The sequence below is a fragment of the Oratosquilla oratoria genome, chromosome 20, assembly GCF_046742065.1.
Source record: "Oratosquilla oratoria isolate Oo_2021 chromosome 20, ASM4674206v1, whole genome shotgun sequence".
NCBI lineage: Eukaryota > Metazoa > Arthropoda > Malacostraca > Stomatopoda > Squillidae > Oratosquilla > Oratosquilla oratoria.
Genome location: NC_134796.1, coordinates 37,190,213 through 37,205,212, shown reverse-complemented (window position 1 = coordinate 37,205,212; position 15,000 = coordinate 37,190,213). Strand labels below are relative to the sequence as shown.

Genomic DNA, 15,000 nt, shown 5'->3' with positions numbered 1-15,000 from the left:
AATCACAAACATTTACGATTGTTTGTATACAAAAATATCCTCAATATGCATAAACATACTAGGAAAAAGGTCAGTTTCCGAACGCATACATACATACATGTATGGTTGATTTTCAGTTTTTTCAGTTTTTTTTCTTGTTACTTTTTTATTGTTATTTTTTCAACTCAAGAGACGTCAAATGTCTAAAAAACCGTGCCATTATAATTTCCTTCTCCCTCTATTTTATCGTGCAACGATCCCCTACTCATCCAATCAACCACGGAACAGATATGAAGAACATCCAATCACAGTCTACCTTGCGCTATCATTTTCCATTTTGAATAATAAACGATTTGCCCCAAAGGATCCTCTTATCCCAACCAACACTGGATCAGCAGAGGTCAGACGTCGCCCTTCACTCCACTTCTCTCAGCCAACACCCATCAATCTTCGCTGGCCGGTCGTGGCGGAGGATATATTTCTGGGCTTCATTCTCCTCTGCTGCCGACCGGTCCGGCACACGCTTGACCTCTTCGTTGACGCTGGGAAGCAGGCTTACACTTTAGACAAATACACACGTTTCCCAAGTCATATAATTCTCTGCTTTTAGAGATAAATAAATGTATAGTAAATAGATGATAAATAGATAACAAGTAGATGAATAAATAAATAAATAGCTAAATAGCTAAACAAAGAAATAGAAAATGGCATGGTATTTTAGATAAAGTGTGATTATTTTCCTCGTAAACATAAAGTAAAGCTATGTAAAGAGAAATACAGAAAAGAAATTATGATTTCACAAATACATGTGAATTTCTATAATAAAGAATATGTACTTTTGATATATGACTATTTGTATATGGAAAATGACTACAAGGAAAAACAATATTTAAGCCTTCAATTGTTGAGAGGTCTTTATTATCTAACAATACATAATAATATACCCTATGGTGTTTCTCTCCTTTTCACATACTGTTTCTGTATCCATGTGTTTTGGTTACATCCGGGCCCGTTTGCGCAAAGTAACCTATGAGTTGAGTCCATTATTGTTATTTTGATATGAAATCAGAGGAAGAACCGTGTTTGGATTATTTTCGCGTTAACGACCTAACCAAAAAACAGGCCGAAGACATTATCCTTCCAGAATACCTACTTCGTGTTGGAAACGATGATGAAGATGTGGTGACGGATTTCATGAACGACATGGTGACTTCAAAACGCATCAAGAAGAAGTGAAGGAGAAGCTAAAGAAGAACAAAGTAATGAAGGAATGGCTACAGAAGAATGAAGAAGCGAACGAAACTCTAAATGTACTAAAGGAGATTATATTTAGCCTAAAGAGACAGCGAGATGGCCATGACGATTAAGAAAGTGCTGATACAGGCACATGTTCTAAAAAGTTAAAGCATTGGATTGTTGTGAGATAGTAAAAAGCACATTGGTTTTGGTTGTATTATTCTTTTTCATGTTAAATAGCCCGAAATCCAGGGCACGCAGTGCCCGCGAGCGAAGCGAGGAACGCCGCAGCTCAAGCCTTTACACCGTAGACGTGGTCGACGAAGACGGCGCTTGTATAATAAAAAGAAAATACTGCCGCATGGCATTCTTTCCAAGGAGATCATGATTACACAAAGGAGGCATAGCTACTATTACTGAAAAATGTAGAGAATTACTGATAGTAAGAACTTACACTCTTTTTGTATCATAATCTTCTTCGACACGAGATATCACGAAAGAAATTACTTCGTGATATATGCCACTCTTAAAGCAACATATCAAAATATGATAGGTATATGAAATATCATCATTATATTCCCCGCCTCTCCTATATATAGGCCTCAGAATGGAGTGAGAACAAATGTGGATATTTAGTAGAAAAACTCTCTTGATAAAACATAATTAACCTGGATATTTTACATTATTTCTGATATAGAAAATGCAAGAAAGAAATCTATACGGGTATTGGTGGGATCACATCAACATAGGACTTGCAATGTGACCTTGTAAGCTTAGTCTCAGCTCTCATTTACGAATTATATTCCCCACAAAAGGTAGTTGCAACGTCAATCATGACAAGTGAGTTCATTCATGCTAAAACTAGCCTCCCCAAATATGAAGGTAAAGAGACAGAATCCCGGTTACTCTACAATATTTTGAGGAAATAAAGTAAGCGATGAGAGCTAGTGAGCCAAAGTTTCAAGTTGATATCGGAGGGAATGAATAACTGAAGCTGAAATTTCATAGCTTTTATTCTTTCTAATATAAGCCAGGCTATACTCGTAAAAAAGGATCTGGGTGACTAAAGAAATGCATATAAATGATATTCTTGGCGATATTAGATAAACCCATATAGTTATAATGCATATAGAAGCATACATGAACAAATGCACAAATAAAAGCATACATACATACATGCATATATGTGTACACGCATGCATAAATATATGCATACATGCACACATGCATACGCACAAACATATAGATATAGATAAACAAAAATACACACACATACAATACATACATACATGCATACATACATACATTACGTATATACATACATAGATACATACATACATACATACATACATACATACATACATACATACATACATACATACATACATACATACATATATACATACATACATACATACATACATACATACATACATACATACATACATACATACATACATACATACATACATACATACATACATACATACATACATACATACATACATACATACATACATACATACATACATACATACATATATGGTCTGTATACACCTGGACGCTATGGGTGGCGTTGTGTCATTAGTGGCATAAATATGTACCACAATACGATCGACACGTAGCTATCACATTACCTTGGTTGCTACGCTGACCTCCCAATACCTCCAAGGACAGTGACCCGCCCCTCCCCCTACGTAATTCTGACGTCACAGCTCAGTCGTATATTACAAAGGATTTTACAAAGGCAAAGCATGCCGACAGGAGACCTTTTGATCCATATCTAGGTCGGATGAAAAAAAAAAAAAAAAAAAAAAAAAAAAAAAAAAAAAATATTAATAATAAATTAAAACTATAACAATGTAAATAACAATTAAAATACATAAATAAATGCATTGGTATAGTTGAATAACAAACAAACAGGTAAATAGTAAATGATAATAAATTGACATATAACTAATAATAAATGAAAATCAGACAGACAAATTATAACAAAACAAAAACAAATAATATAACATGAATTATAATAATTACAGCATCTTACTTAGGTATTTATCTAAATGATTCTTAAAGCTTCGAACTGAACTACATTGCACTACCTGTGCAGGAAGTTTATTCCATTCATTAACTACACGGTTGGCAAAGTTGTTTCTACCTACTTCCAAATTGAATCTATTTCCGGACAGTTTGAGACCATTGTTTCTTGTCTGATTCTCATTCAATGTGAAAATTTGGTCACTTTTGATGTTGTCAATTCCCTTTAAAATCTTAAAGACCTGTATCAAGTCACCTCTGAGTCTACGCTTTTTTAGGGAAAACAGATTCATGTGCTTAAGTCGATTTTCGTATGATTTATTTTTGATATTTGGAATCAGTTTTGTGGCTCGCCGTTGTACTTTTTCCAGTCTGTCAATGTCTTTAATGAGATTCGGTGACCATACGGAAACAGCATATTCCAAATGTGGACGAACTAACGATTTATATAGCTTGTTAATGAGTGATGGACTTTTGAAATCAAAAGATCGCGCAATCAATCCCAGAATCTTATTTGCTTTCTCAGAGGCTGAAATACACTGCTTGGATGATTTGAGGTCGTTACTGATAATTACGCCGAGATCTTTTTCACTATCCACTTTTGTTAACGAATTTCCAAATAACTTGTAATCGTACTTGCTGTTATTTTTACCTATGTGCATTACCTTGCATTTACTTGTGTTAAATTTCATTAGCCACTTTTCAGACCATTGCTGTAATTTATCTAAACTAACGACTTCGGACACCAGGAGGCACGCGACGGCTATGACACTCAGGGATCCTACTACGTCCTCCTTCCCGACGGCCGTCTTCAGAAGGTCGCCTACACCGTCATCGGAGACGCGGGCTTCGTGGCCGACGTCACCTACGAGGGCGAAGCCAAATACCCCGAGTACAAGCCACCTCCTCCTGCCTACGCCTAAACTCTCACCTGTGATGAACGAACGACTATATTTATATATCTATATTGTGTAAATAAAATCACAAACATATACGATTGTTTGCATACAAAAATATCCTCAATATGCATAAATATACTAGCCAAATACCCCGAGTACAAGCCAGCTCCTCCTGCCTACGCCTAAACTCTCACCTGTGATGAACGAACGACTATATTTATATATCTATATTGTGTAAATAAAATCACAAACATATACGATTGTTTGCATACAAAAATATCCTCAATATGCATAAATATACTAGGGAAAAGGTCAGTTTCCGAACGCTTACTATTTAGAACACATTTGATTTTCGTTTTTTTTTCTTTCTTTTCCTTATTATTTATTATTATTGTTATTATTTTAACTTAAGATACGTCAAATGTCTAAAAAATCGTGCCATTATTATTTCCTTCTGCCTCTATTTTATCGTGCCTCTATCTTATCATCCAATCAACCACAGAACAGATATGAAGAACATCCAATCACAGTCTACCTTACGCTATCATTTTCCATCTTGAATAATAAATGATTTGCCCCAAAAGCTCCTCTTATCACATACAACACTGGATCAGCTGAGGTGAGACGTTGCCCTTCACTCCACTTCTCTTAGCCAACGCCCACCATTCTCCGCCGGCCGGTCGTGGCGGAGGATATTTTTCTGGGCTTCATTCTCCTCTGCTGCCGACCGATCCGGCACACGTTTGACCTCTTCATTGACGCTGGCAAGCAGGCTTACATTTTAGACAAATTCACACGTTTCCCGAGTCACATAATTCTCTGCTTTCAGAGATAAATAAATAGATAATAAATAGATGATAAATAGATAATAAATAGATGAATAAATAAATAGATAAATAGATAAACAAAGAAATATATAATGGCATGGTAAAGTATGATTATTTTCCTCGTAAACATAAAATAAAGCTGTGTAAAGAGGAATACAGGAAAAAGTATGATTTCACAAATACATGTGAGTTTCTATAATAAAGAATATGTACTTTTGATATATGACTAATTGTATATGGAAAATGACTACAAGGAAAAACAATACCTTAGCCTTCAATTGTTGAGAGGTCTTTGCTATCTAACAATACATAATAATAAATCCTATGGTGTTTCTCTCCTTTTCACATGCTGTTTCTGCATCCATGTGTTTTGATTACATCCGGGCCCGTCTGTGCAAAGTAGCCTATGAGTCCATTGTTGTTATTTTGATATGAAATCAGAGGAAGAACCGTGTTTGAATTATTTCCGCGTTAACGACCTAACCGAAAAACAGGCCGAAGACATTATCCTTCCAGAATACCTACTTCGTGTTGGAAACGAAGATGAAGATGTGGTGACGGATGAACGACATGATGACTTCAAAACGCATCAAGAAGAAGTGAAGGAGAAGCTAAAGAAGAACAAAGTAATGAAGGAATGGCTACAGAAGAATCAAGAAGCGAACGAAACTGTAAATGTTCTAAAGGAGATGATATTCAGCCTAAAGAGACAGCGAGATGACCATGACGATTAAGAAAGTGCTGATACAGGCACATGTTCTAAAAAGTTAAAGCATTGGATTGTTGTGAGATAGTAAAAAGCACATTGGTTTTGGTTGTATTATTCTTTTTCATGTTAAATAGCCCGAAATCCAGGGCACGCAGTGCCCGCGAGCGAAGCGAGGAACGCCGCAGCTCAAGCCTTTACACCGTAGACGTGGTCGACGAAGACGGCGCTTGTATAATAAAAAGAAAATACTGCCGCATGGCATTCTTTCCAAGGAGATCATGATTACACAAAGGAGGCATAGCTACTATTACTGAAAAATGTAGAGAATTACTGATAGTAAGAACTTACACTCTTTTTGTATCATAATCTTCTTCGACACGAGATATCACGAAAGAAATTACTTCGTGATATATGCCACTCTTAAAGCAACATATCAAAATATGATAGGTATATGAAATATCATCATTATATTCCCCGCCTCTCCTATATATAGGCCTCAGAATGGAGTGAGAACAAATGTGGATATTTAGTAGAAAAACTCTCTTGATAAAACATAATTAACCTGGATATTTTACATTATTTCTGATATAGAAAATGCAAGAAAGAAATCTATACGGGTATTGGTGGGATCACATCAACATAGGACTTGCAATGTGACCTTGTAAGCTTAGTCTCAGCTCTCATGTACGAATTATATTCCCCACAAAAGGTAGTTGCAACGTCAATCATGACAAGTGAGTTCATTCATCCTCAAACTAGCCTCCCCAAATATGAAGGTAAAGAGACAGAATCCCGGTTACTCTACAATATTTTGAGGAAATAAAGTAAGCGATGAGAGCTAGTGAGCCAAAGTTTCAAGTTGATATCGGAGGGAATGAATAACTGAAGCTGAAATTTCATAGCTTTTATTCTTTCTAATATAAGCCAGGCTATACTCGTAAAAAGGATCTGGGTGACTAAAGAAATGCATATAAATGATATTCCTGGCGATATTAGATAAGCCCATATAGTTATAATGCATATAGAAGCATACATGAACAAATGCATAAATAAAAGCATACATACATACATGCATATATGTGTACATGCATGCATAAATATATGCATACATGCACACATGCATACCCACAAACATATATAGATAGATAAACAAAAATACACACACATACATATATACATACATACATTTATACATACATACATACGTATATACATACATACATTCATACATACATACATACATACATACATACATACATACATACATACATACATACATACATACATACATACATACATACATACATACATACATACATACATTTACATACATACATACATACATACATACATTTATACATACATACATACGTATATACATACATACATTCATACATACATACATACATACATACATACATACATACATACATACATATATGGTCTATATACACCTGGACGCTATGGGTGGCGTTGTGTCATTAGTGGCATAAATATGTACCACAATACGATCGACACGTAACTATCACATTACCTTGGTTGCTACGCTGACCTTCCAATACCTCCAAGGACAGTGACCCGCCCCTCCCCCTACGTAATTCTGACGTCACAGCTCAGTCGTATATAAGTAGCCCACAGTCAGCTAGACGCATCATTCACTCCGGATACCTTTAACAATGGCTTTCAAGGTGCGGAAACTTAAGTTAAGAAGAGTTGTAGTGCATAAAAAACAGTCCAGAACAGTGTAAAAAAGAGTGTCATTGGTTGTAGTTTATTCATTTATGTTTCTTTATATTTTAGCTCGTCCTTTTGGCTGCCTTTGTGGCTCTTGCCACTGCCGACACAGCTCCGCTTTACGGACACCCAGCACCTCCACCGGTACGAGGAGTAATCTTCACACTATTATCTTAACTTCCACATGAAATAATATAATTCCTTGGGATACGCTTCTTTGCAAAAATTGATACACCACGTTCTCATTAACACAGGCTCCCGCCAAGTACGACTTCAACTACGCCGTCAAGGATGAGTACTCCGGAAACGACTTCGGACACCAGGAGGCACGCGACGGCTATGACACTCAGGGATCCTACTACGTCCTCCTCCCTGACGGCCGTCTTCAGAAGGTCGCCTACACCGTCATCGGAGACGCGGGCTTCGTGGCCGACGTCACCTACGAGGGCGAGGCCAAATACCCCGAGTACAAGCCAGCTCCTCCTGCCTACGCCTAAACTCTCACCTGTGATGAACGAACGACTATATTTATATATCTATATTGTGTAAATAAAATCACAAACATATACGATTGTTTGTATACAAAAATATCCTCAATATGCATAAACATACTAGCCAAATACCCCGAGTACAAGCCAGCTCCTCCTGCCTACGCCTAAACTCTCACCTGTGATGAACGAACGACTATATTTATATATCTATATTGTGTAAATAAAATCACAAACATATCCGATTGTTTTGTATACAAAAATATCCTCAATATGCATAAACATACTAGGAAAAAGGTCAGTTTCCGAACGCTTACTACTTAACACATTTGATTTTCGTTTTTTTTATCTCTCCTTTCCTTATTATTTATCATTAATATTATTTTCTCAACTTAAGATACGTCAAATGTCTAAAAAACCGTGCCATTATTGTTTCCTTCTGCCTATATTTTATCGTGCAACGATCCCTTACTCATCCAATCAACCATCGAACAGATATGAAGAACATCCTATCACTGTCTACTTTGCGCTATCATTTTCCATTTTGAATAATATACTATTTGCCCCAAAAGCTCCTCTTATCACATACAACACTGGATCAGCTGAGGTGAGACGTTGCCCTTCACTCCACTTCTCTTAGCCAACGCCCACCATTCTCCGCCGGCCGGTCGTGGCGGAGGATATTTTTCTGGGCTTCATTCTCCTCTGCTGCCGACCGATCCGGCACACGTTTGACCTCTTCATTGACGCTGGCAAGCAGGCTTACACTTTAGACAAATTCACACGTTTCCCAATTCACATAATTCTCTGCTTTCAGAGATAAATAAATAGATAATAAATAGATGATAAATAGATAATAAATAGATGAATAAATAAATAGATAAATAGATAAACAAAGAAATATATAATGGCATGGTAAAGTATGATTATTTTCCTCGTAAACATAAAATAAAGCTGTGTAAAGAGGAATACAGGAAAAAGTATGATTTCACAAATACATGTGAGTTTCTATAATAAAGAATATGTACTTTTGATATATGACTAATTGTATATGGAAAATGACTACAAGGAAAAACAATACCTTAGCCTTCAATTGTTGAGAGGTCTTTGCTATCTAACAATACATAATAATAAATCCTATGGTGTTTCTCTCCTTTTCACATGCTGTTTCTGCATCCATGTGTTTTGATTACATCCGGGCCCGTCTGTGCAAAGTAGCCTATGAGTCCATTGTTGTTATTTTGATATGAAATCAGAGGAAGAACCGTGTTTGAATTATTTCCGCGTTAACGACCTAACCGAAAAACAGGCCGAAGACATTATCCTTCCAGAATACCTACTTCGTGTTGGAAACGAAGATGAAGATGTGGTGACGGATGAACGACATGATGACTTCAAAACGCATCAAGAAGAAGTGAAGGAGAAGCTAAAGAAGAACCAAGTAATGAAGGAATGGCTACAGAAGAATCAAGAAGCGAACGAAACTGTAAATGTTCTAAAGGAGATGATATTCAGCCTAAAGAGGCAGCGAGATGACCATGACGATTAAGAAAGTGCTGATAAAGACACATGTTCTAAAAAGTTAAAGCATTGGATTGTTGTGAGATAGTAAAAAGCACATTGGTTTTGGTTGTATTATTCTTTTTCATGTTAAATAGCCCGAAATCCAGGGCACGCAGTGCCCGCGAGCGAAGCGAGGAACGCCGCAGCTCAAGCCTTTACACCGTAGACGTGGTCGACGAAGACGGCGCTTGTATAATAAAAAGAAAATACTGCCGCATGGCATTCTTTCCAAGAAGAATATGATTACACAAAGGAGGCATAGCTACTATTACTGAAAAATGTAGAGAATTACTGATAGTAAGAACTTACACTCTTTTTGTATCATAATCTTCTTCGACACGAGATATCACGAAAGAAATTACTTCGTGATATATGCCACTCTTAAAGCAACATATCAAAATATGATAGGTATATGAAATATCATCATTATATTCCCCGCCTCTCCTATATATAGGCCTCAGAATGGAGTGAGAACAAATGTGGATATTTAGTAGAAAAACTCTCTTGATAAAACATAATTAACCTGGATATTTTACATTATTTCTGATATAGAAAATGCAAGAAAGAAATCTATACGGGTATTGGTGGGATCACATCAACATAGGACTTGCAATGTGACCTTGTAAGCTTAGTCTCAGCTCTCATGTACGAATTATATTCCCCACAAAAGGTAGTTGCAACGTCAATCATGACAAGTGAGTTCATTCATCCTCAAACTAGCCTCCCCAAATATGAAGGTAAAGAGACAGAATCCCGGTTACTCTACAATATTTTGAGGAAATAAAGTAAGCGATGAGAGCTAGTGAGCCAAAGTTTCAAGTTGATATCGGAGGGAATGAATAACTGAAGCTGAAATTTCATAGCTTTTATTCTTTCTAATATAAGCCAGGCTATACTCGTAAAAAGGATCTGGGTGACTAAAGAAATGCATATAAATGATATTCCTGGCGATATTAGATAAGCCCATATAGTTATAATGCATATAGAAGCATACATGAACAAATGCATAAATAAAAGCATACATACATACATGCATATATGTGTACATGCATGCATAAATATATGCATACATGCACACATGCATACGCACAAACATATGTAGATAGATAAACAAAAATACACACACATACATATATACATCCATACATTTATACATACATACATACGTATATACATACATACATACATACATACATACATACATACATACATACATACATACATACATACATACATACATACATACATACATATATATATATATACATACATACATACATACATACATACATACATACATACATACATACATACATACATACATACATACATACATACATACATACATACATACATACATACATACATATATGGTCTGTATACACCTGGACGCTATGGGTGGCGTTGTGTCATTAGTGGCATAAATATGTACCACAATACGATCGACACGTAGCTATCACATTACCTTGGTTGCTACGCTGACCTCCCAATACCTCCAAGGACAGTGACCCGCCCCTCCCCCTACGTAATTCTGACGTCACAGCTCAGTCGTATATAAGTAGCCCACAGTCAGCTAGACGCATCATTCACTCCGGATACCTTTAACAATGGCTTTCAAGGTGCGGAAACTTAAGTTAAGAAGAGTTGTAGTGCATAAAAAACATTCCAGAACAGTGTAAAAAAGAGTGTTATTGGTTTAATCTATTCATTTATGTTTCTTTATCTTTTAGCTCGTCCTTTTGGCTGCCCTTGTGGCTCTTGCCACTGCTGACACAGCTCCGCTTTACGGACACCCAGCACCTCCACCGGTACGAGGAGTAATCTTCACACTAACATCCTAATTTCCACATGAAATAATATAATTCCTTGGGATACGCTTCTTTCCAAAAATTGATAGATCACGTTCTCATTAACACAGGCTCCCGCCAAGTACGACTTCAACTATGCCGTCAAGGACGAGTACTCCGGAAACGACTTCGGACACCAGGAGGCCCGAGACGGCTATGACACTCAGGGATCCTACTACGTCCTCCTCCCCGACGGCCGTCTTCAGAAGGTCGCCTACACCGTCATCGGAGACGCGGGCTTCGTGGCCGACGTCACCTACGAGGGCGAAGCCAAATACCCCGAGTACAAGCCAGCTCCTCCTGCCTACGCCTAAACTCTCACCTGTGATAGACGAACGACTATATTTATATATCTATATTGTGTAAATAAAATCACAAACATATACGATTGTTTGTATACAAAAATATCCTCAATATGCATAAACATACTAGGAAAAAGGTCAGTTTCCGAACGCTTACTGCTCAAAACACGGTTGATTTTCATTTTTTTCAGTTTTTCTCTTATTACCTTTTTATTGTTATTTTTTCAACTCAAGAGACATCAAATGTCTAAAAAAAACCGTGCCATTATAATTTCCTTCTCCCTCTATTTTATCGTGCAACGATGCCCTACTCATCCAATCAACCACGGAACAGATATGAAGAACATCCAATCACAGTCTACCTTGCACTATCATTTTCCATTTTGAATAATATACTATTTGCCCCAAAGGGTCCTCTTATCCCAACCAACACTGGATCAGCAGAGGTCAGACGTCGCCTTTCGCTCCACTTCTCTCAGCCAACACCCATCAATCTTCGCCGGCTGGTCGTGGCGGAGGATATATTTCTGGGCTTCATTCTCCTCTGCTGCCGACCGGTCCGGCACACGCTTGACCTATTCGTTGACGCTGGGAAGCAGGCTTACACTTTAGACAAATACACACGTTTCCCAAGTCATATAATTCTCTGCTTTTAGAGACAAATAAATATATAATATATAGATGATAAATAGATAACAAGTAGATGAATAAATAAGTAAATAGGTAAATAGTTAAACAGAGAAATAGAAAATGGCATGGTATTTGAGATAAAATGTGATTATTTTCCTCGTAAACATTAAATAAAGCTATGTAAAGAGGAATACAGGAAAAAGTATGGTTTCACAAATACATGTGAGTTTCTTTGATAAAGAATATGTACTTTTGATATATAACTAATTGTATATGGAAAATGACTACAAGGAAAAACAATATCTTAGCCTTCAATTGTTGGGAGGTGTTTGTTATCTAACAATACATAATAATATATCCTCTGGTGTTTCTCTCCTTTTCACATGCTGTTACTGTATCCATAAGTTTTGGTTACATCCGGGCCCGTCTGCGCGAAGTAGCTTATGAGTCCATTATTGTTATTTTGATATGAAATCAGAGGAAGAACCGTGTTTGGATTATTTCCGCATTGACGACCTAACCGAAAAACAGGCCGAAGACATTATCCTTCCAGAATACCTACTTCGTGTTGGAAACGATGATGAAGATGTGGTGACGGATTTCATGAACGACATGATGACTTCAAAACACATCAAGAAGAAGTGAAGGAAAAGCTAAAGAAGTACCAAGAAGTGAAGGAATGGCTATAGAAGAACCATGAAGCGAACGAAACTGTAAATGTGCTAAAGGAGATGATATTCAGCCTAAAGAGGCAGCGAGATGACCATGACGATGAAGAAAGTGCTGACACAGACAAATGTTCTAAAAATTTAAAGCATTTTATTGTTGTGAGATAGTAAAAAGCACATCGTTTTTGGTTGTGTCATTCTTTTTCATGTTAAATAGCCCGAAATCCAGGGCACAAAGCGCCCGCGAGGGAGGTGAGGAGCGCCGCAGCCCAAGCCTTCACACCGTAGACGTGGTCGACGAAGACTGCGCTTGTATAATAAAAAGAAAATACTGCCGCATAGCATTCTTTCCAAGAAAATCGTAACTATCCAAAGGAGGTACAGCTGCTATTACTGAAAAATGTAGAGAATTACTGATAGTAAGAACTTACACTCTTTTTGTATCATAATCTTCTTCGACACGAGATATCACGAAAGAAATTACTTCATGATATATGTCACTTTTAAAGCAACATGTCAAAATATAATAAGAATATGGAATGTCATCATCATATTCCCCGGCTCTCTTATTTATAGGCCTCAGAATGGAGTGAGAAAAAATGTGTATATTTAGTAGAAATACTCTCCATAAAACAAAATTAACCTGAAGATTTTACATGACTTCTGATATAAAAAATGCAAGAAAGAAATCTATACGGGTACTGGTGGGATCACATCAACATAGGACTTGCAATGTGACCTTGTAATCTTAGTCTCAGCTCTCATGTACGAATTATATTCCCCACAAAAGGTAGTTGCAACGTCAATCATGACAAGTGAGTTTATTCATCCTCTAACTAGCCAACCCAAATATGAAGGTAAAGAGATAGAATCCCGTTTACTCAACAATATTTTCAGGAAATAAAGTAAGCGAGGAGAGCTAGCGAGGCAAAGTTTCAAGAGGGAAATCGGAGGGAATAAATAACTGAAGCTGATATAGCATTTCTTCTTTCTAATATAAGCCAGGCTATACTCGTAAAAAGGATCTGGGTGACTAAAGAAATGCATATAAATGATATTCCTGGCGATATTAGTTAAACCCATATACTTATAATGCATATACAAGCATACATGAACAAATGCATGAATAAAAGCATACATACATACATGCATATATGTTTACATGCATGCATAAATATATGCATACATGCACACATGCATACACACATACATATATAGATAGATAAACAAAAATACACACATACATATATACATACATACAATTATACATACATACGTATGTACATACATACATACATACATACACACATACATACACATATATGCTCTGTATACACCTGGACGCTATGGGTGGCATTGTGTCATTAGTGGCATAAATACTTACCACAATACGATCGACACGTAACTATCACATTACCTTGGTTCCTACGCTGACCTTCCAATACCTCCAAGGACAGTGACCCGCCCCTCCCCCTACGTAATTCTGACGTCACAGCTCAGTCGTATATAAGTAGCCCACAGACAGCTAGACGCATCATTCACTCCGGATACCTTTAACAATGGCTTTCAAGGTGCGGAAACTGAAGTTAAGAAGAGTTGTAGTGCATAAAAAACATTCCAGAACAGTGTAAAAAAGAGTGTTATTGGTTTAATCTATTCATTTATGTTTCTTTATCTTTTAGCTCGTCCTTTTGGCTGCCCTTGTGGCTCTTGCCACTGCTGACACAGCTCCGCTTTACGGACACCCAGCACCTCCACCGGTACGAGGAGTAATCTTCACACTAACATCCTAATTTCCACATGAAATAATATAATTCCTTGGGATACGCTTCTTTGCAAAAATTGATAGATCACGTTCTCATTAACACAGGCTCCCGCCAAGTACGACTTTAACTACGCCGTCAAGGATGAGTACTCCGGAAACGACTTCGGACACCAGGAGGCACGCGACGGCTATGACACTCAGGGATCCTACTACGTCCTCCTCCCCGACGGCCGTCTTCAGAAGGTCGCCTACACCGTCATCGGAGACGCGGGCTTCGTGGCCGACGTCACCTACGAGGGCGAAGCCAAATACCCCGAGT

The 15,000-nt window shown here is 37.4% G+C and overlaps 3 protein-coding genes across 3 annotated transcripts in view; all 3 read left to right on the top strand.

Annotated features, from left to right (window-relative positions):
* The first annotated feature begins 5,406 nt into the window (after positions 1-5,406).
* LOC143036219 (uncharacterized) lies at positions 5,407-7,915 on the top strand. The gene is made up of 3 exons (XM_076203466.1): positions 5,407-5,601; positions 7,485-7,571; positions 7,673-7,915. Exons 1-3 carry the CDS (start codon positions 5,407-5,409, stop codon positions 7,913-7,915), a joined length of 525 nt encoding a protein of 174 aa, XP_076059581.1.
* A 1,237-nt stretch (positions 7,916-9,152) lies between these two features.
* Positions 9,153-11,630, top strand: LOC143036218 (uncharacterized). Its single transcript, XM_076203465.1, has 3 exons — positions 9,153-9,347; positions 11,200-11,286; positions 11,388-11,630. The coding sequence occupies exons 1-3, from the start codon at positions 9,153-9,155 to the stop codon at positions 11,628-11,630; spliced, it is 525 nt and encodes a 174-aa protein (XP_076059580.1).
* A 1,086-nt stretch (positions 11,631-12,716) lies between these two features.
* LOC143036217 (uncharacterized) overlaps positions 12,717-15,000 on the top strand; it is a 2,313-nt gene continuing 29 nt past the window's right edge. Inside the window, exons 1-5 of the mRNA XM_076203464.1 lie at positions 12,717-12,889; positions 13,134-13,228; positions 13,669-13,706; positions 14,599-14,685; positions 14,787-15,000. The exon at positions 14,787-15,000 is cut by the window's right edge and continues 29 nt beyond it. Of these exons, the coding sequence (XP_076059579.1) occupies positions 12,717-12,889; positions 13,134-13,228; positions 13,669-13,706; positions 14,599-14,685; positions 14,787-15,000 (607 nt within the window). The remainder of the gene's footprint in view (positions 12,890-13,133; positions 13,229-13,668; positions 13,707-14,598; positions 14,686-14,786) is intronic.

What these genes read in the sequence shown, in the direction of transcription:
- LOC143036219 (XM_076203466.1), top strand. Translation starts at nt 5,407, where the DNA reads ATGAAATCAGAGGAAGAACCGTGTTTGAATTATTTCCGCGTTAACGAC. An exon ending in AGAAGCTAAAGAAGAACAAA is followed by an intron (nt 5,602 to 7,484) that starts GTAATGAAGGAA and finishes TTTATATTTTAG; the next exon opens with CTCGTCCTTTTGGCTGCCTT. An exon ending in CACCTCCACCGGTACGAGGA is followed by an intron (nt 7,572 to 7,672) that starts GTAATCTTCACA and finishes TCATTAACACAG; the next exon opens with GCTCCCGCCAAGTACGACTT.
- LOC143036218 (XM_076203465.1), top strand. Translation starts at nt 9,153, where the DNA reads ATGAAATCAGAGGAAGAACCGTGTTTGAATTATTTCCGCGTTAACGAC. An exon ending in AGAAGCTAAAGAAGAACCAA is followed by an intron (nt 9,348 to 11,199) that starts GTAATGAAGGAA and finishes TTTATCTTTTAG; the next exon opens with CTCGTCCTTTTGGCTGCCCT. An exon ending in CACCTCCACCGGTACGAGGA is followed by an intron (nt 11,287 to 11,387) that starts GTAATCTTCACA and finishes TCATTAACACAG; the next exon opens with GCTCCCGCCAAGTACGACTT.